Source organism: Callithrix jacchus, chromosome 7 (assembly GCF_049354715.1).
Source record: "Callithrix jacchus isolate 240 chromosome 7, calJac240_pri, whole genome shotgun sequence".
In the NCBI taxonomy this organism is placed as follows: domain Eukaryota; kingdom Metazoa; phylum Chordata; class Mammalia; order Primates; family Cebidae; genus Callithrix; species Callithrix jacchus.
In genome coordinates this window covers 33,915,825-33,937,507 of record NC_133508.1, presented here as the reverse complement: position 1 = coordinate 33,937,507, position 21,683 = coordinate 33,915,825, and the positions used below count along the sequence as shown (strand labels likewise).

Here is a 21,683-nt window from a genome sequence, read left to right as displayed (position 1 = left end):
AGGCCCATACTGCAATAAAAGTGTGGGGAAGTAAAGTCCTTGAGTGTATTTTAGCTTTATTACTTTTGTTGTGTTGGTTCACTGTATCCCTATTGTTTTTTTTCTTTCCTTCCAAGTGGAAGAAGACACCGAAGAAAGTTCAAGATCAGGGAGAGAGTCTGTATCCACAGCCAGTGATCAGCCTTCCCACTCTCTGGAGAGACAAATGAATGGAAACCAAGAGAAAGGTGATAAGACTGATAGAAAAAAAGATAAAACTGGAAAAGAAAAGAAGAAAGATAGAGATAAGGAAAAGGATAAAATGAAAGCCAAGAAGGGCATGCTGAAGGGCTTGGGAGACATGTTCAGGTAAGTCTTTACCATCCCAAACCAGAATCTCCTTATACATACAGGAATGTGAGCTTAGCAAAAAGTAGTAAAAACTGGATACAATAGTGCACACTTGTAATCCCAGCTGCTTGGGAGGCTGAGCTGGGAGGAATGCTTGAGCCCAGGATTCCAAATCCAGCCTGGGCATCATAGCTAGGTCATTCCATTCTCAAAAAAAAAAAAAAAAAAGAAAAAGAAAAGGAAAAAATTAAAAGCGCTGAAAGCACAGATTTGAAAACATTATCTTTGAAGTCAACCAAAATTCTTATATAATCTTTACTTACTGCATTTTTACTTCGTTATGGATTTCATGTTAGGTATTTCAGACTATTTTAGCAGCCTAAATGATGATATCTTGCCAACCATGTAAATAATTGTTGAAAGGTAGGAGGGATTTGTCTGTATATTAGTTATGCATAAGAGTGAAAGCCCGTTGAGACAAAGGGCTATTAAAGCAGTGTTTATTCTTTTTTTGTGTGTGAACAATGGTTCATTATTTAAATTTAAACATAGAGCTCAAGTTAGTGATATCGTTTAAAGGTTCATTAATAACCAGTCTAATAAAAATGTTACAAATAGAGCTTCAATTAAGCTGTGTTGATTAATTTAATACTTATTACTTCAGTCTGTAAAGATTTCATTAAATGTGGTCTCTGGCTGTTTCCTGACAGTTGTTTTTGTGCACCTAAATCATACTCAGGATTACTTAGCATATCATTTTTTACAAATCATTGCGATATAATAAAAGTGACAACTTGTTCAGAAGTTGCACTGAAACTCTCCCATAAATGTTCATCTAAGATGATTTATAATATTCAGGCATTTAATGTTAAATATGAAGATTGCTTGATTGTTTCATAAATTAAGCCCCTAAACATTATCAAGGTGACAGTTTAAAATTGAAAACATACAACACAGTCATTTGACTTTTCGAAAAGTAGTTATTCTGCATTATGGACCCCTTCCTTTTAAGAAAACTTTTTTTTAAATTGCAAAATGTGAACAACAGTTTTCATTTTCATAGAATCTGTTGATTTGTAATCCTGAAATTGACCTCAATAGCTCATGGAGTTATGGATAAGTCAGACCTGGAAAGTCGAGGAACCATGGCCCAGCCTGAAGGCTACACAGCACAACAGATGTGTTCTGTAGATGGCTGATTAAGTGCATGGAAGAAAGAAATTAACTCTAAACTTATATTAGCACAAAGCCTGGCCTATGAGCAGTATTTTCTTTCAATATGATTGGATTTCTGTCTCTTAGTGCTTCAGAACTTTGGGATTTTCATAGGTTTTCCTTAGAGTTTTTCTTGTTTATATAGTGCTCCCTCCAAATGCATTTTCAATCAGATCATGTTTCTTCATTATACTCTGTGTCCAAGAATCATACAGGAAGAAATTGCTCCAACTGCCACTTTATTTCCGTTTCTGTGTTAGCCAGGGGCCTTCTCATTCTATATGTGCAGACAGACAACTCATAAACTGGCACCTCCACAGTTCACAGAATTAAGGCTGCTGCCCATCAATTAACATGGAAGGAATTTGTACTACTGTCTTCTTCAAATTATAGGATTAGAGATGGGAGAAAACTTCCCCTGAGACTTGTAGCACATTCTCACTTCCAGGGGCTCTCCTAACATCTTACTGAAAGCTAATGGCTTGTTGGTTTTCATTCATCAGCCAACATTCATCTGATAGGTAAAGTGCTCTGTTCTGGTCATGGAATAAAAAATACACTTCTTGTATCTTAGAATTACATTAATTATAAGTGATCTTTTTCTGTAACTTGCAACTCCAGAAGGAAGGTCTATAGTAGAGCTTTCTGTCTGGGGCCAGAGGAGCAGAGAGTATGGGAGAAATGTGTATTGTTTCTAAGTGACCTTGAAGAATACCACCACACAACTCTCTTTCTTCTAGAAGTCCTATCAAACATTACATGATGCTTTCTCTAGATCAGTATCTATGGCCTGTACCCATAACCTATCATGAAAGCCAACTTTGTGATAAAGAAGATGGTCCTGCATATTTTTAAAAATAAAATTCTATATGCAGGTCAGGGGCTGAAGATTTTTATTTTCCCCTAAAATTTGGGCTGATATTCTCCCCGTGTGTAACACTGGTAAGAAAATAGCTGACATTCATACTTTTTTAGGTATGTGAAATCAGTGGTTTGTTGGAGTCACCCCACCTTGGCTGGCGAGAGCCAATTGATCAAGTTTTAGAAATTTTGCAAGCTGGTTGTCAAACACATCCAATATTAAAAATAAAATACATTATCTAAAAAACAGAGGTAATTAATACTCAAAATACATCCCTTCCTAATTATTTTTGCTATACTTTACTGTGATCTCTGCTCTTGAAATTATTTACGTTAATGGCGTGGACGTGGGGCTAATATTATATAATGACTACTGTGTAGCTTTTCCCAGCTCCGTGTTTAGTGACATCATGCTGGTAGCTTAAAATTTGCCATCGTGGGAGTGTTTATACCATGGAAGTCTGTGGAATTCCAGAAAACAAGAGCTTTTCTCCGAGGAGAGCAATACAGCACCACATGGTGAATGTAAATACCTTTGAGCAGAGTGGCCACATCTTGTCTAGGACCCCTGGACACGGCTGGGTTCTATCAGATTGCAAACTGCTGTGTCAGCCCTTTCCCAGTGGGCTGCCAAATACTGGCCCTTGAATATGAGTTCAGAATAATATGTTAAACATGAAATCAGTGTTTTTGTTACTGCATGTTGTCTCTTGATCCTTCCTTCACACCATTATGATACGTCATTAGTCTTTGAGAAGTCTCTTATCTTAAAGCATTGCTAGATTTTCCAAAACATTACTTTAAAGTGCCTTCCTTCCGTATCCCCTGGATCTGATTATTTGAGACAAATATACCCTCAGGTTGATTGTTTTAGGTTTCCTTCTTTTTTTTTTTTCCCCTCCTAACAACATAGGGGACTACAGTAAGGTTTAAAAATTGGTCTCTCTTCCTTTCTCTTTGTTCTTTTAAGGATACTAGGATGTGGTTTCTTTAGCAGTGCTGCTTTTAAAGAGCTTCATCAGAACATGCATGTGCATATATATTTCTTAGTACAGTTTGCAAGAGGGTTCAAGAATGGAGGACCAGTGCAGGCCTGCAGTGCAAAACAGGGGTGTGTCTGTGTGTATTATGCTTTAGTTTCTATCTTGTGGCTCAGAAAACGGCTAAGGGACATTAGGTATTGGGAGTCTAGCTTTGTAGGTAAATATAGCAGCATATGAGCTTTTTCTTTTTAGTCTGCTTGATTAAGTAAGATATTTTCCTTTAAAAACGGGCTCACTGGCTCTCCTCCCTCTACCATCCTGTCCTGCACCCATCATCCTGTTGCCTCCCTGCAACCCCCACTCATACACTGTTCCTACCCCAGCAGGTTGTTCATGATATCTGGTAAAATATGATGAGGTTCAAATAGATAGACCTTGTTTTAAAAACTGTACCAGAGGAAATGATGGCATCTTGGGTAGATATTTTTAATCATTGGCATATACAGACAGCATGGTTTTCTCTTTCACACATTGAATGATAGTCACAAAGATGATTTAATTATTGATAAACAGCTCTAGGAAAGAATGTTGAGTCATATGAATCACTCTTCTGTTTATAAATTATGGAGTATATGAACTATAAAAGCCGCCTTAATGGAAGTCCTAAATCACAAATTCAAATCTATAAGGAATCAAATAACAAATACTAAGTTTTTCATGTTTGTATTAATTTCTTCTCATACATACTACATCTTTTGCACACAAGGAGCTTCTATCACCTTGATTAAAATGGCTTTGTATCTAAGAAACCTGAGTGTGCTTACAAAACAGGTAAACATGACTTGTGAATGTAATCATTCTGTGTGCAGAGTGCAGAGCAGAGTGGGGAGCAGAAATTTTGAGTCTTTCATATGTTTGGCTCTCAGACACTTGGCTATTCAAATTTAATACTGGAGGATATTTTTGAGAACTCTACGATTATGTGAAATTGTCACGAAAGAGGAAACTGAGTACGTACTTCAGTAGGAGGGAGATACGTTTTTTAATGTTTTAAATGTGTTCATTTTTAAAAGAAAGCAGCCTCCTTAAGCAACATGGTTTTGCCTTAGTTTTTATTTCCAAATTGAAATAACCAGCAAGATAATAAAATACTGTATTCTTAGATATTAAGAAGTTAAAATCATGTTCTCTCTTTTTTGTGAGCCCTAGAGTAAGTGCAATTTGATGTTGGTTTGCTGCAAAATTGGAACTGTTACGTTTGAATGCCATGGAATTGTATGTACTCTAAAACTGAAGGTTCTTAGACAAGGCCTTACTGTACATGTCTCAGATTTATTTCTAGCCGTTGTCCATACATGATGGCTGAGAACCTGTCAGTGCAGAAAGCTAAAGCAAAAGTAATGTTGCAATATTACCATTAAAATTGAATCCTCCAATTACATTTAGAATGATTACCTGGGTCCCGAAGCATTGTTTTATTCAGTTTTGAAGAGGAAATAGATAATTTAGTTTGTAACCTTGTTTGGTTGAAATCAGATATACTGCTCTCTTTTCCTTTTTAGAATATGATCGTTTTCAGAACACAATGAACATGAACAGGTTTTAAACACGGAATGTTGTAGTTTGGATTCTACATCTTAGGCATCTGAAAGAAGAACAAACGCAGATTCTTGTTGCTTCCCTCACCTGTACTAACTGTGTGTCTATACCGTGTCTCTCATTTAGCCTTGCCAAACTGAAGCCCGAGAAGAGATGAACAACAAAGCGATTCAAAACATGTCTTGAGCAGCACATATTGCACAGTTGTTATGTTTTTTAAACAAAAAATAAATTTACTTTTAATGAATTCTTAGTGGCTGTTGACGAATTTTGTTTACGACATCAGCAGTTTGATGGTTTAGTAATTTCCTTATTAATCCATTCAGAACTTTTTGATCTTGATTTCAAGCTTGGGGTTTAAATTACTGCTTGAAAAGGCGGAGACATGTTTTTTCCCTTTCATTTCTTTATTGGCCCCTTTTCATAGTGGAAAACCATAGTCCTCTCACTGCTGGCGTATTCAGAAATCATCAGCACACACCTATTGGATGTTAGATTCAAAATTATCAAGATTCTGTAAAGGGCCACCACCCATTTGGTTGTGTTGTGTAACCACCAGTGACTTTGGGACACAGGTAGATGTCACAGATGATGCAGGGCAGAGGCAAAGAGGTGTGTGGGCTGGTGCAGTCACCCATCAGAGATGACATGCAGTGGATAGATTGATGACCAGATGGACCAGTTTGAAGGGCCTTCTGGCAAAGGTTTCAGTCTGTTTGTGGATTAGAGTTTCGACCAAAAATGGGCAGTTGGGGGTGGTGGTGTAGAAAAACAAATTTCTGTGCTTAGAGATGGCTGAAACAGCAAGTCCTTCCTGTGTGAAAAAAGCTACTTTGGCACATAGTAATCGCAGGGTCTGCTGAGACCATGTGTTGAGAGAGCACACACTCTTTTGTGAATGTTTCTGGAAAGAGTCCGCCCAGCCTAGCGTTCGAGTCACAGATCCAAATGCTAGTGCAGGCCACTGGATCTCCAATAGTCCTTAACTTTGGATTGAAACCTTCTCTCTTGTAAGAAGCCTCAATTCACAGTTTCATTATTCATGGCTTCTCAGAATTTGAGACAGAGACTGTATATTTAGTTAGTTCTTTTTCCTGAAAATGTTAGCATTGCATTCTTATTGAAAATAAATGTGGGTTGGGTGCATTGGCTCAAACCTGTAAGTCCAGGCCACAGGGGTTCAAGACCAGCCTGGGGAACACAGTAAGGCCCTGTCTCTAAAAAAAAATTTTAATAAAAAATAAAAATAAGTAACTGAAGTCTTGAAAACCATCGATAAAGGATATTGTGGATTGGGTCTAGTGCCTGTGAGAAGGCTTGACCTCTGCTCTGACTTGAGAGCAGTTTGCATTTCTACCCTCACCCTACCCAAGGGAAAGCGTTCAGTTATATTCTAGTAAGGAGACACACAGAAGAGTGTTTATTTGGTCGTGCTAGTTTTTCATGTCTTGGGCCTGGCTGCCATGGGGATTAATATAGCCAGGTTCACATTGGTACCTCAAGTGGCATCCTGTGCTTTCAGGCATGCAGTTAAAGTAAGCCCGTAGAAGGCAGTACTTCTCCAAATGAAACACAGCAAGATTTTACATAGCTTTATTTGCCTTCTTGTTTGTCACCTGGACAAGGAAAGCTCTGTTTTGTAATTATACACCCTGGGAGGTTTCCTTGGAATGAGTTATGAATTTGTAAATCCTAAGGACTTAATGTATGCTTCTATTAATTTTAATTGAAACAGAGGTTTCCATTTTTAACACAAGAAACTAAATGTCCAACTGACCTCTAAGGTAGCTGATACCATATTCTTCAAGTATTCTTCTTTTCCTGGTTAGCAGTTTTAAATAGAGAACCTCTGACATTCACAGCGCGCAGGCTGAATGCAGAGGAAGCTGAAGGAGGCACAAAGCATGACGGCCGGGCCTCTCAGACCTTTTCTGATGTTCTTTAACGTTCCTTTTCCATAGACCTGCTGCATGAATATAGAATGCAGGTGTCAAGGATGACACCCACTTTATAGTCTCTGTAAAGCAAACCTTTTCGCAAAAGAAATTCTTGACAGTTCTGAGATGCTAAGTCAATTTCAATTCCAGGCTGTGTGGAAAATGGAATCTTTTTTTCTGCAATTGATGTGAAAATTGAAGGCTACCGACTATTCACTTTCTAATAACATAGGGTAAATAAATACGATCACACCATTTAAAAATGCACTTAGAAGACAGACTCAGCTAATGACATTCACCACAACATATATTGGAAATATTCCTTCTGAATGCTTTTACTTGTTACCATTAAGGCTCCATATTATTTACATTAAATATAATAGATCAAGTACATGTTATTCCTAAATGTATTTTTATCAAGCCACAAAGTAGTATATAAAGGTAGTTGTTTTATCCTCAAACAATCTTTTAAAGAATTTACTGGGGGAACTGTTTCCTAATTGAGTGTTGGTTTTCTTCTAACCCATGTTTAATAATAGCCAATTTAGAAGCAAAAGACTAAAATCAGAATAAAATTTGGATCATAGTGAAATAACCAGGTCTTCTATTAACCTGCTTGCATGTTTTTTTTTTGGATGGTTGACCCTTTTCCCCACTTCCATCTCATGCTCTAAGCCAAGGGCCAAACCATTCTGGTCCTCTCTTGCCTCTTGCAGGCAATTCTTAATTCTTTCTGCATCATCCATGACTGCTCTTTTTTTTTTTTTTTTGTTAGTGGAACCTCTGCCCGCTCCATCCCATGCTGTAAGCTAAGGCCAAGCTCCTGAAAACCATTCTGGTCCTCTCTTGCCTCTTGTAGGACGTTGCCCCAACAATTCTTATTTCTTTCTTCTAAACCCATCTGTGACTACTTTTTGTTTATTTATTTATTTTGAGACAGGGTCTTACTCTGTTGTCCAGCAGGAGTACAGTGGTGCAATCATGCCTCACTGTGCCTTGAACTGCTGATCTCAAGTGAAGCTCCCACCTCAGCCTTCCTGGTAGCTGGGACTACAGACATGTACCACTGTGCCTGGCTAACTTTTTAAATTTTTTGTGGAGATGGGATCTCACTTTCTTGCCCAGGTTGGTCTCGAACTTCTGGCCTCCAGCATTCCTCCGGCCTCTGCCTCCCAGCATGCTGAGATGAGGCATCAGCCACTGCTCCTGGCATTGCTCTTCTCTCTTCAGGATCATTCATTCACATTGTTTTGCACTATGCTGTTGTTTCCTCCATCTTAGAGAAAATTCTCTCTTAGCCCTACTTACTCTTCTAACTATGATCTCATGTTCTGTTGTGCCCATCACAGCAGACCCTTTGATATATTTGCTGTCTCTATTTTCCCATTCTCTCTTGAACTTGCTTCAGTGAATTCTTGACCCCTTCCAACAAATCCTGCTCTCATCCAGGTCACCATTCCCTCTGCCTTGGGAAGTCCGGGTCTGTTTTCATCCTTCATCATGGTCGGCCAGCAGCACTCTGCATATTAATCGTTGCTTCTGCCAGCTTTCCCTCCTCCTCCGTGGCCTACCCTGTTTGGTCTCCTTTGCTAATTCTGCACCATACTCTGTCCTCCAGGTCTTGGTGTGCCCCAGGGCTCAGTCCATTCGGCCTTTTTTTCTCTCTTTTTGGTAACACAGAATTTTGATATTCTCAGGAAACAGAGCCTCTACAATCTAAATACAGTCTATAGGCAGATGACTCTCTAATTCACCTCTCCTGCCTGGACATTTTCCTGGAACTCTTCATTTGTAGTTCCAACTGTCTACTTGACACATTCACTTGGAGATCAACCAGACACCTGAAATTTTACAGGCTCTCAACTCACTGCTGGATTCCCCTCCCTGCATGCTGCTCCCTTGAGCCTTCCCTCTCAGATAATGGCAACTCTGTCTTCAGTTGGTTAGATCCAAAGCCTTGGAGTGATAATCCTTGACACCTGATTTTCTCTTATACCCAACAAGCAGGTTATGAATATATAAAAGCAAAAGTCCATTAGCTCTGTTTTTGGCACACATCTGCAATCCTTCTACTTTTCAGCACCCCCCGCCCCCGCCCATCCACCACTGCTACTGTGCCCCAGTGGGCGAAGCTCCGTCTGCTCTCTTCCTGGTTTAGGCAGTAGTTCTCTCCCTGTGCCTCCTGCCTCAACCCCTGCTTCCTACAGTATATTCTCACCACCACAGCCAGAAGGCACTTTTCCCTCCTCTGTTCAACCTCCCAGTAGCCATTAGCGCCACTCAGAACAAAAGCCAAATCCTTAGGGTCCCACAGGGTTTGGTCCTTCACCTCAACCTCTCTGACCTTGACTCCACCCCTCTTGCCTTCAGTAACTTTACTTTTCCCTAAACCCACTGGGTCCATTAGAACCTTTTCCCTTGCTCCTCCCTCTACCTGGAGTACCCTTTTCTCAGGTATTCCTAGGTTCACTCTTGCACCTTTAACATCTTCATTCAAGAGTCAGCTTTTTAGAGGGTCTAGCCAAAATTGCAAACTCTGCTCCCTCCCACCCTGACACTATCTAGCCCACTTTTTGGCATCATTTTTCGCATTTGCACTCCTACCTGAGATATGATAGGTCCCACTCTTTTGATGTAAATATACATTGACATTGACAGAGAATGTAAACCCACTTTTCCCTTGCTGTATGCCTGGCAGACTGCATGGTGCATCCCTCATCAGTGCCCAGTAAGGGTAACACATGCCCCATTGCCAAAACCCTTCCGTGGCCATTCTCTGCCTCTGTGCCCGAAGCCTCTCTGAAGCCTTGAAAGGCAGCTCTGTGTTTCCATCTGGGCCTGCTGGATGTGTCCACCTTGGAGCAGCCTTCAGTGCCAGTGTAAATGTACCCCAGTCCCCATACTCCTTGGGTTTATAGCACTAAGGCATACAGTCTGCACCCTTCATTCTCAGACTAGAAGCTTGTCAGAAATGCGGAATCCCAGGCCCTGCCCACATCTGCTGACACTGGAATGTGCAGTTTATCAACCCTGGAGATTTCTGTGCACATTTCAGGTCGAGAGGCAGCAGCCCCTACCCTGGTTCCAGAGTTTGCCTATGGGATTGTGTTCCCCTTACCCACTGTGTCACAGGCTCAGCCTTTCCTCCTCCTCACTCACTATTGCGTCTCCACTTCCCTCCTAAGTGTTTCTTCCCTTAAACCACTATCCTGAATCCTTGTCTCATGGTCTGCTTATGATGAAATCCAGACTAAAGCAGTATTGAGTAAATGAATAAATGAAACTTTTGGATAGTGTATGTTGGAAACTTATATTAGGGGTAATTTTGCAATTTATGACAAGTCTTCATACAAGGACAGTGCTGGTGCCCCCATGTTTGGAAGGTGATGTCACTGCCGTCTCTGCCTTTGTATATGCGCATACTGTGACTGCAGAGACCGTCCCCAAGAGCAGCCTTCCATGCTCCATGGATCTACATCATGGTCTTTGGTTTATTACTGAATTTCTTTTTTTCTTCTAAAAATAGCAATAGATGATTCTTGTAAATAAAAAAAAATTTTTAATTTTGATTTTTTTTTTTATGAGACATTCTTGTTCCATCACCTAGGGTGGAGTGCACTGGTGCAGTCTTGGCTCGCTGCAACCTCCATCTTCTGGGTTCAATCAATTCTCCTGCCTCAGCCTCTTAAGCAGCTGGGATTACAGGCATGACCCACAACACCCACCTAATTTCGTATTTTTAGTAGAGATGGGGTTTCACTATGTTGGCCAGGCTGGTCTCGAACTCCTGACCTCAAATGATTCCCCCACCTGGGCCTCTCAAAGTGCTGGGATTACAGGCATGAGCCACTGTGCCTGGCTTAATTTTGATTTTTTTTAATTAAAGTTTTTTTGGAGACAGAATCTTGCTTTGTTACCCAGGCAGGAGTGCAGTAACGTGATTCTTGCAACCTTGAACTTCTGGGCTTAGGTGATTCTCCTGCCTCAGTCTGCTGAGTAGCTGGGACTGTAGGCACATGTCACCATGCCCAGCCACTTTTCTATTTTTTACTTTGTAGAGATGGGGTCTCACTTTATTGCCCAGGCTATTCTCAAACTCCTGGCCTCAGGTGATCCTCCTGTCTGACCTCCCAGAGTACTAGGATTTCAGGCATGCACCACCATGCCCAGCCATGATTAAAGTATTCTTTAGTACATAAGACTCTCAGAAAAGATAATTAGGATTGCCAGCTTATATATTCCATGTTGGGCATTTCCCTATTTTCAGGCTGAGGATTACATAGTTAAGTGGTGATAGATTTAAGCAAAGTGTGTGTGTTAAAATTTGCCCTTTCATGTCTGCCTACGCCTCAAAACATCAGGGTCCAGGAAATGTGTAAGATTCTGTTTCTAAAGAAGTCAAAACTGGTTTTACTCCTCACAAACTTTGTGGGCAGCTGCTGCAGAGCAAATGAGTGGGTGGAAGGCCTCCCTTGCCACAGCCATGGACCACTTACAAACAACTTCTGCTTTGCCCACAGGGGGCGCTCTTGGGCTTTCTTTTTCATTACTACCCTCTGGGTGTCCACACGTTTCTCCAGAAGCACCAGGACCCAGCCCACACCTGGGGCCTGGAATCTGAGGTATGCCTTGACAGGCTGATGACAACCTCACCTTCTTAGTTTCTTCTCCCAAGACATTTATAATATTTACATTATGACTTCTATTTCTTTTATAATGAAAATATGATCTAGCAATGTTAGTCTTTTATAAAAAAAGGAAGTAGAAGGAAGAACTTTACATTCTCTGTTCGTACAGAGGAACAGATACTTTGAAATGATGGAAACCAACTAAAACATTTTCCTACTTGCAGATTAAGATTTCTCAGTTTCTACTCTCTTGGCTAATTTAGAGGATTATTATCAGTTTTTATCCCATTTCTGATTTAGTTAGGTGGTATGTAGGTCATTGTGACTTTTTGAGGCAAAAAAGAAGCTGTTTCTTACGCAGCTTACGTCCACTGATACTCTGGCTAGCAGTCAGCACTCACTGCCTGTTGATACTGGTGGACACTGCCGAGAACCCTGTGTTCCGTAACCCATTTATGCCTCATGATGACCCTAAAAGGTGCTAATTGTAGCCCTGCTTGATGAATGATGAAACTAAAATACAAAGGTTCAGAGAGGAACTGACTTACCTAGGTCACAAGATAATTGGTGGTAGAGCCACACCGAATTTGAACAGTGGTCAACCTCAAAGGCCATGTTCCTAACACTCCCCTGCACCATCTGAGCCTTCTTAGCCCTTCCGGGTAGGTTTGGCCACCCCCAAAACCTGTGTGGGAGCCAAGATTGCTATGCAACAGGATATTGCTATTGTGAGTGTGATGGAAAAAAGATTTCTGTTGCTAGCTTGGGAATGCAGAAGTTAATATATTTTGAACCCGACTTTCACATTTTGTTCCTATTTGATTTCTTTCTTTCTTTTTTAAATTCAGACAGAGTCTTACTTTGTCACCAGGCTGGAGTGCAATGGTGCGATCTCAGCTCACTGCAACTTCTACCTCCTGAGTTCAAGCGGTTCTCCTGCCCTCAGCCTCCCGAGTAGCTGGGACTACAGGCGCATACCACCACACCCGGCTAGTTTTTGTATTTTTAGTAGAGACGGAGTTTCACCGTGTTGGCCAGGATGGTCTCGATCTCTTGACCTCGTGATCTGCCAGCCTCAGCCTTTGAAAGTGTTGGGATGACAGGCGTGAGCCGCCACCCCCAGCCCCTTACTTGACTTCTGTCACTTTCTCTGTCTGTGGTCTCTTCTCTTCCCAAAATAATTCTTTTTTTTTTAAATTTTTTATTTTGTAGCGATGGGGATTCACGCTGTTGCCTCTGCTGGTCTCAAAACTCCTGGCTGGAGTATAGTCGCATAATCTCAGCTCACTGCAATTTCTGCCTCCTGGGTTCAAGCAGTTCTCTGCTTCAGCCTCCTGAAGTTGCTGGGATTACAGGTGTCCACCACCACACCCAGCTAATGTTTTGTATTTTTAGTAGAGACAGGGTTTCACCATCTTGGCCAGGCTCATCTTGAACTTCTGACCTCTTGATCCACCTGCCCCAGCCTCCCAAAATGCTGGGATTACAGATGTGAGCCACCGCACCTGGCCAGGATGATTTCAAAACAATGCCCTCTTTCCTCCGGCTCTGTTTCTTCCAGGTGACTCTGTCCTGCGAATTCTCTCTCTCTTTTCGTTCCCACCCTCATTTTCCCTTTCCTTACTGCATGCTGCCTTGTACCTCCACCACTGCTCCCTCTTATTTTCCACTATGAAAACAATTATGAGGTCGTTCTTCTTTTCCACAGGATGTGTTAGCAGTTTTTACCTCCTCTCCTCATTCCTCTGTTTCCTCGTCTTTCTCTCCACCTCAACCCACACCCTGTCAGTGCCGCTCAGATCACAATTGCCTGATCCTTGGAAGGTCCACAGGCTCACCTCTCCAGGCTTTGCTCCTTGTGAGGGCTATTCAAGCTCAGTGTCACCTGTCTCACATCTGTCTGGGATCCTCAAACCTGACCTTTGTAAATTTCCACTAACTGAAGATTCTAGGGAAAAAGACCTTTTATCACATTCCTGCTTTCCTAACTGATTTTAGTTATTAGGAAAACATCCCAAGTTGAACTTTTGAATTCCTAGAATTTCAGATTTCTTTCCTTTTTAAATTTATAGTAGTAGAAAGTTTTTACCTTTTTTTTTTTTTTTTGAATGGAGGTCTTAAACTCAGTGGCAAGAATGAAATCACTTGCTTAATTGAGAAAGTGATAACATCTATTTAATTTATCTCAGGATAGCTTGATTCTGAAACAGTTTTAACAAAGTAAAGTTTAGATCAACTGCAAGTAGGTACTCTAACAGGGTGGAAATTTTCCTTTGATTTTCTTTCTAGGACGTAGCAACAGCTGGCTGCCTGATGTTACTTTGGGCACAGTGGCAAAGCATTGATAGTAACTTAGGCAGAACACATTCACATAAAATTTTACCTGCCTTGCACACACACACAAAAATCACCTGGGCAGTGAAATAAATTCTGAGCATTTTATTGCTCACTTGACAAAAATGGCTTCTAAAGATGAGCAGGTGGATTTTTTTTCAAACTTGGTTATGGAGCAGGTGTGATGTTTTTAGTAATTGAGAGGTAAAACCATTCATCTCAAACATTCAACAAACATTTATCGGAGTGCCTACTACATCCTCAGCACTGTCAGAGGTGCTGTGGATTTAGCGGTGGATGCAGGAGAGATGACAGGCACTGAGTGGGTAGGCCCTGCTCCTGTGGACCTCATGAGAGGGAGATGGGGAGATTGTGAGAACTTGCCACAAATGGGCCTAGCACAGACTAGAAGCCATCTGCCTTCTGAAAAATGACATTAAAACTGAGGTCTGAAAGAGGTTTTGACTCTTTCTCTGAACTCAAAGGGGAGAAAGGAGCTTTTTGCATCAGTGAAATTTAAACTTTTTTGATATCATCTCTAAGAAGAAATACATCCCAGCTTGCAACCTTGTATACCCATATGTGCACAAATAGCTAAAATAAACATTTTGCAAAACAGGTGATACCTGCTCTTCTCAATGTGATATATTTTACTGAGCAGCAGCATAGTGGCCAAGAGCCTAAACTAAAGTTAGGTGTCCTGAGTTCAAATCCCAGCTGTATGCTCACCAGCCTTGTATGTGGGGCCAGTTAACTAACCTTGTGTTTTACTTTCTTCAGTTGTGAAGTATGGATAATAATGGTACCTGCCTCACAGGGTTGTTTTGAAGCGAATGGGAATTAATAGATAGAAAGTATTTTAGAGCTCCTCCTGGTGCAAAGTAAGTACTTCGTAGGTCTTAGCTGCTGCTGCTCTTGCTAGCATTCTAGGATTCATTTGTTTAAATGGTAAGTGCCGCTAAATCAGTATCAGGTCTTCAGTGAGTTCCAAAACACAATTTGAAAAACATCGTTTAGATGGTGGAAATCCTCTTGGTTTGTGAAGGTGGGATGAGGAACCTGGAGTTGTTGGAGAGGCAGGTGGCCTCTCATAATGACTCTTGATGTTTGGCTCTGCTCTGAAGGATAGTGGATAACCATTCAAGAGAATGGCTTGATAAAATTTAAAGTGTTTACAAAATTGAAAGATTCCTCTAACCACAATATTTAGAGTGAACTGAAAGGCTAGTCCAGAGTGAAGCCAGGAACTGTGAGGCAGCTTTTGTGAAAATCATGGCCAGTGATGGAGGTAGCCGCAGGGACAGAGACACATACATTTATTTCTCAGGTAGAATCTAAGGAACTTGCTTATTTGTGTTTCTTTTTAAGTAAATAAATAAATAAAAGGGAGAAAGAACAATAAGAAAGAATTGCCACAGTTTTGGCCTGTTCAGCTGGGTGGATAGTCACAGTGACTAATGAATACTGGAGGAGGGTTGTATTTGGAGGACATGTGATGTGTTGCATCTGATATGCCTGTGATAGGTCTACGTGGAGGTAACTGGAGGGTGGATGAGGGCGAAGGGCTGGCACTGTAGAGATTTGGAAATCAAAGAAACGTCAGGTAGTGCTAGAAACCATGGCAGTGTGAGTGAGGGGACTGTCTGGGAAGTGCATGTAGACGGAAGATGTAATAGAAGGTGGCCTGAGGGAGTTCTAAGGCCCCTTCGCATATCCCTGGAGCTTTGGGCAGGAGTTGGGCAGAGGAAGGAGCTACTGGTAATTGAGAAGAGGCCCCTGCAGAGAGAGGAGGAAAATCAGAAGTGTGGTCACTAAAACCATTAAAACAAGGATGTGTTTTTAGTTAATTAGAATGATGTTGTCAACATCTTTCCTGCTGAGGTCAGAAAGTCCTCCTGGTCTTGGCTACCTGGAGTGATTAGTCAGTGCGTGTCAACTGGACCTATTTTGAAGGGTTACCCAGCACTCTGTGATATACTTGAATATTTCCATATGATGTGGGTGTGGCCATTATCTCTGATGCTAATGGTTGTTCAAGTTAAGAACATTGCATATCCCTGTTATAAGAAGCATTTTGCCTGATACAAACACAGGCACAAGACCTGTGCCAGATTTCCATAGTTTTTGAGCAATAGAAATGACATTTTAGGTGAATGAATCCTTATTACAGATTTTCACAAAGGATTGTAGCCTTTAGGATATGAGGAATTAATTTATAAGTAAATACTTAACAGAATTTGCAGGAAAAATAAATTTGGTGATTGATTTTGCTGCCTACAGGATCGCTTCTTACTCTCAGTGGTGAGAGACTGTGTCATTCACTATCTCTGCCTTTCTCTTGTGTGTTGGGAGGTGTCCTGCTGAACACAGCCTTCCCAGAGGTGCCTGCGGGTTAAGGATCTTGGTGGCATTAGCTACTCTAACTAAATTAGGTACCTAGTTCCAGTCTTCTCTTATGCTTACAGAACAAGAAAAGAACTTATAGTCAGGGAAGTTGTTTTGTCAAAGTCCAAGCTTTAACATTGCCTCCAACCCTGCCTGCCTTTAAACACACACACACACAGACACACAGACACACACACACCTGGGTGCTGTGTCACCCAGGTTGGACAGGCTAGAGTGCAGTAGTGTGAGCATGGCCCACTGCAACCTCCTGCCTCAGCCTCCCATGTAGCTGGAGTTGACAGGCATGCACAATTATTTATTTATTTTTGTTGGCCGGGGGTGGGGGGTGTGTGTCTCACTTTGTTACCCACGCTGGTCTCAAACTCCTGACATTAAGTGATCCTTTCAATCTCATCCTCCCCACAGTGTTGGGATTACAGGTATCAGATACCACGCCAGGCCAAAGTTACCTTTTCTTGGAAGCTTTTCTTTTCCAATATTGTTTTAAAATATTGTGACATTTCACCATTATAACACATAATCAGGAGTCCCCACTATATACTTGCGTCCATTTCCTGATTGTGTTTTCCTAAGATTCATGAATGCTTCTGTTCCCATGACTTCAAAAAAATTCTAATGTACTATGATTTGTAGATATCTTGTTTTTCAGGGCAGCAGTATCCATCTTTCTCGTCTTTCCAAAGGGACAGACCAATTTCTTGGTATGTTCAAACTATTAATGTGAACTTTTTATTGTTACACATGCATTTTTAATTGCATGAGCCATTCTATATATTATGTACTCTGGGTATTACACTCAAAAACATTTTAAATGGATTTGTTTCTGAAAGTGTATTTCCTAGGAAAGTGGACTTACATGTATTTCCTGCTGTGACACAATTTTGATTTTCTTTTGTATTTTCAGTAATAAAGTATTATGAACTAATTACTATTTTTAAAAAGGTAGACCATGTAACCAGTTAGCTATTGTTTGGTAATATTGGTAATAGTTAGACACCATTACAGTCTTTAAATGGGTTACCACTAAGGTTTTAGATCTTTCTCAATTTTAATGAACAAACAAAAATTTATATAGCATTTTTCCGCTAGAACTCCTTTTTCAGAAGGTCCCACATTCAAATTAGTTTTATACATGCATAAAACTATGCATAAAACTAATATGTATGTATTAGTTTTATACTTAGATAGAACTTTTATTCTCAGAGTTCTATGCTTTACTTTTTGATTACACACCTATTTGACAGAATCTCTTTAAACATTATTTATCTTGTAAGATGGACATTCTTGGAGTCACGAAAGCAGAATTTTATCCTATTTCCATTTAGTCTGGTCAGCAAAGGAAAAGGACCTCTGTCTTTAGAAGTGTCTACCACTGTTGTCTATATACACAGCTGGTGGACAGCCATCTGATTAGAGAGAAAGCACTTGTTAACAGCCAACATAATAGAAAGTGCATAAAGCCATCACCAACTGGAGCCTACCCAAATAGCATCAGAAACAGTGAGGAGAAAATGAAAATCAGTTCTGACTCATGGATTGCTGTTTTCTTTTTGTTTTCAGTACTGACAGTCTTTGTCAGCGGGAATAGCAGCCTTGGCCTGAATATCTATTGGTGTTTATTTGCAGTTGTCTCAATTAGTTCTGCTCTTAGCCTTTTGGGAGGCACTGGGCTCCTCCCTGCACTCTGTTGGCCACTGTGGGTTGGCTTTGAGGGGGCCATCTTGACAGAATCACTTGTTGGGAACCATAAGACTGAACAAGGTTAGGTATTGATGTGAAGATGGGAGCATTTCCAGAAATGTTGCAAAGCATATATTCTGTTGTCTCATTGGGAAACCAAATAGATGAAAGCAGGCACTCCTTGCTTGCTTATCTCCATGCCTTAATCTGTACGAAATTGTCTTGGCTGTAGCACAGACTCAAATACTTGTGGCTTAAACAAGCCAGAGTTTTCTTTTCTTTCCTTTAAAATAAGGCTGGGGATTGGAAGCCCAAAAATCATATGGTCGCCTCAGAGTGTTATTAACGTCACCACCTCCTTTTTATTCAGCCATCCTTAATCTGTGTTTTATTATTATCATCATTTTAAATTGTGCTGAAATATACCTAATATTTTCCATCATAGCCATTTTTAAGCCATTTAGTTCAGCAGCAGTAAATGTGCTCACATTGTTGTGCACTTCACCACCACCATTAATTTCCAGAACTCTGTTCATCTTGCAAAACAAACTCTGCACCCATTAGCCACTAGCTCCCCATTTCCCTCTTCCCCCGACTCCTGGAAACCACCACTTTACTTTCTGTCTATGAATTTGACTACTCTGGCTCCCTCGTATAAGTTGAATCCGTATTTGTCTTTTTGCCGTTAATTGACTACACTTAGTATAAAGTCCTCAAGGTTCATCGGTTGTAGTGTGTGTGAGGATTTCCTTCCTTTTGAAGCTAAGTCATATTTCATTGTATGTATATACGTCATTTTGTTTATCCCTTCACCCATGATGGACACTAGCTGTTGTAATAAGGCTGCTACGAACACGAGTGTCTTAACATGTATGTCTATCCCCAGTGTCACCTCAGGGTGACAACTCTACCTAAGCTTCTTTCTCAGGACCTTCTCCAGAAGTGCCGCTCATCAGTTTCGATGAACCAGAAATGAAGGATAACAATGATCATAAACAGCTCATTTATTTAGTGCTTCTATGTGCCAACACACAGGGATGAATAATTCATTTCATCTTCACAATAAATCTGTGAGGATGGTTACATTTTACCGAAGAGGAAATTGAGGTTTAAAGAGGTTAAATGAGTTGCCCCTCACAGCCAGTTGACAGCATAGCTCTAGGAAGGGGCGGAGCTGGAATTTGAACCCAGGATTCTGGCTCCAAAGGCCATGCTCTTTACTGTTTTCAAGTTTAGTTCCTGTTTTCAAGGGAAGCTGGGGAATGTAGTTTTATCTCAGATAGGTGCGTTTCCTCTCCCAGCCACAGCAGGGTTTTTGCAGTAAGGAGAAAGAAGAGGTGGATGTTGGGGCCAGCTCGCAGCACCTGCCTCTCCAGCCCACTGCTCTGAAGCCAAGTGGCCTCAGGCCTCTGGAAGTGCAGCTGCTTTGTAACTCTGGGCTGCGGTCCACTCCTGCTTGACTCTGCTGGCCAAGACTAACCACCACTGGCCAGATCATTTTCATTTAACCAAAAAGACATAGAACAGATCACAAATGATGGAAAATTCTACCACTGAAATGGTCATGGGCTTCCAAACTGAGGTAGACTAGAGTAGCTACCTGGAAATGGAGGAGATGAACGTTTAGATACTCTTGTTGGGAAATAGTGTCTATTACATATTCAGTGATGATTTCTGCCAGCAGTGTGCTACGTGTTTTAAACACTATTGCATTTTTACCTTTGCTACTGCTATTTTTTATACAGTATTTTTATTATAATTTAATAGTGCCAGTTATCACTCATCACATATCCCATGTCTTTCTGATTTTGGAGTTAAGCTCTTATTTATTATTTTTTTAGAGACAGGGACTTGCTTTGTCACTGAGACTGAAGTGCAGAGGCGTGATCATAACTTACCACAGCCTCAAACCCTTGGTCTCAAGCAATCTTCCCACCTAAGCCTCCTGACTAACTAGGATGACGGGCCTGTGCCACCATATCTGGCTAATTTTTGTATCTTTTTTAGAGATGGGGTCTCACTGTGTTGTCCAAGCTGGTCTTCAACTTCTGGGCTCAAGCAGTCCTCCCACTTTGGCTTCCCTAAGTGCTGGAATTCCAGGTGTGAGCCACAGTGCCGAGGCTGCTTATCGTGGTTTTTTTCATGTTGGTTGTAATGACCTTGGTGTCTTTTTAGACTTGTAAGTCTTGTTTGTGGGTCAGTGGGTTTGTTTGTTTTTAAGAGATGGTTTTGCTCTATTGCCCAGGCTGTTCTCAAATTCCTTTGGCCTCAGCCTCCCAAGTAGCTGGGATTACAGGAACATGCCATGGTGCCCAGCTCTTATGTGATTTCTTTGGAAACATCCCCCAAAGTATTCTTTTTTTTTTTTTAGCCAGAGTCTCACTGTGTCACCAGGCTGGAATGCAGTGGCGTCCAGCTAATTTTTGTATTTTTAGTAGAGACAGAGTTTCACCATGTTGGCCAGGATGGTCTCGATCTCTTGACCTCATGATCCACCCACCTCAGCCTTTCAAAGTGCTCAGATTACAGGCATCAGCCACCACTCCCAGCCCCTGCAAAGTATTCTTGTTCTAGCATGCTGAGTCATGTCTTCTGGGACATGGTCATCTGTGTTCAGCCCTAACCGTGTCAGTGGAAGGAGACTTCCTTCAGTATTTCAGAAGCGGTCCTGAAATACGTAGAGTGTTGGAAAGTGAAGAACATATACCTACCACTGTCCTTTGCATCCTCTTATTCTTATTCTTGGTAAATAATGAAGGTAACATAGGGAAATAGTAGTTTGTCTTACATCCTAGTCTAGTGGCTCTCAGTCCCCAGGGTTTTGCCCACCAGGGGATGTTCTCCAGTGTCTGGTGACTTTTTGAGTATCACAAGTAGGGAAAGAGTACTACTAAAATCTAGTGGTTAGACGCTATGATACATCAGAAAGCCCTGTATGACAAGGGATCACCTGGCCCAGTCTCAGCTGCCATGGATGACTTGTAATTGAATTGAGTCATCAACCTTCAGACAAGTTACAAGAATACTTTGGTACTTTTCTGTCTGATACTTTCAAGCTCATCCACCATCAGCCTGTACTGATGGTTACTCTGAGGTAAGAAATACCACATCATGCATTTTGGTAGATAGTTAAGAGTCCAAGTTACATTTCCCACAACCAGGGATTTTACAATCTAGTTAAAGATTCTTACAATAGTGATCTTTTTAAAAGTTTGTATTAATATAATTTTAGTGTAATAAGTAATTAGTTGGCCGGGTATGGGGGCTCATGCTTGTAATCCAAGTACTTTGTGAGGCTGAGAAGGGGATTGCTTGAGACCAGCTTGGGCAACATAGCAAGACTCCATCTCTACAAAAAAATTAAAAAATTAACTGGGTGTGGTGGTAAGTGCTTGCAGTCCCAGCTACTGGAGAGACTGAGGTGGCAGAATCGCTTGGACCCAGGAGTTCAATGCTGCAGTGAGCTATGATTGCACCACTAAACTCCAGCCTGGGCGGCAGAGCTAGGTCCTGTCTATAGTCCAATGTGCTCTATGTGCAAGGGCTAAGAGCTGGGTAGTCAGTAACTTATTTTAAAACATATCCAAATGAAGAATGTAGTCATTGAAAGCAGTGGAGGTAAATCAGAGGGAGATGAGTACACTTTAGTAGAGAGAATTTGGGATTTAGACTTTCTTGCCTTCCCTGCCCAACCCAGCCCAGCTCAGCCC

General features: G+C 41.1%; 1 protein-coding gene across 50 annotated transcripts in view; it reads left to right on the top strand.

Moving 5' to 3' along the window:
- Positions 1 to 21,683, top strand: part of PARD3 (par-3 family cell polarity regulator) — a 716,461-nt gene that overhangs the window by 503,489 nt on the left and 191,289 nt on the right. For 48 of the 50 annotated variants that reach the window (XM_078329879.1, XM_078329878.1, XM_078329877.1 and 45 more), the window contains one exon: positions 117 to 348. In XM_078329879.1, the coding sequence (XP_078186005.1) occupies positions 117 to 348 (232 nt within the window). Of the gene's footprint in view, positions 1 to 116; positions 349 to 5,114; positions 5,236 to 21,683 lie in introns of those variants that run through there. The other 2 variants (XM_035307176.3, XM_035307175.3) reach the window with 1 other exon arrangement.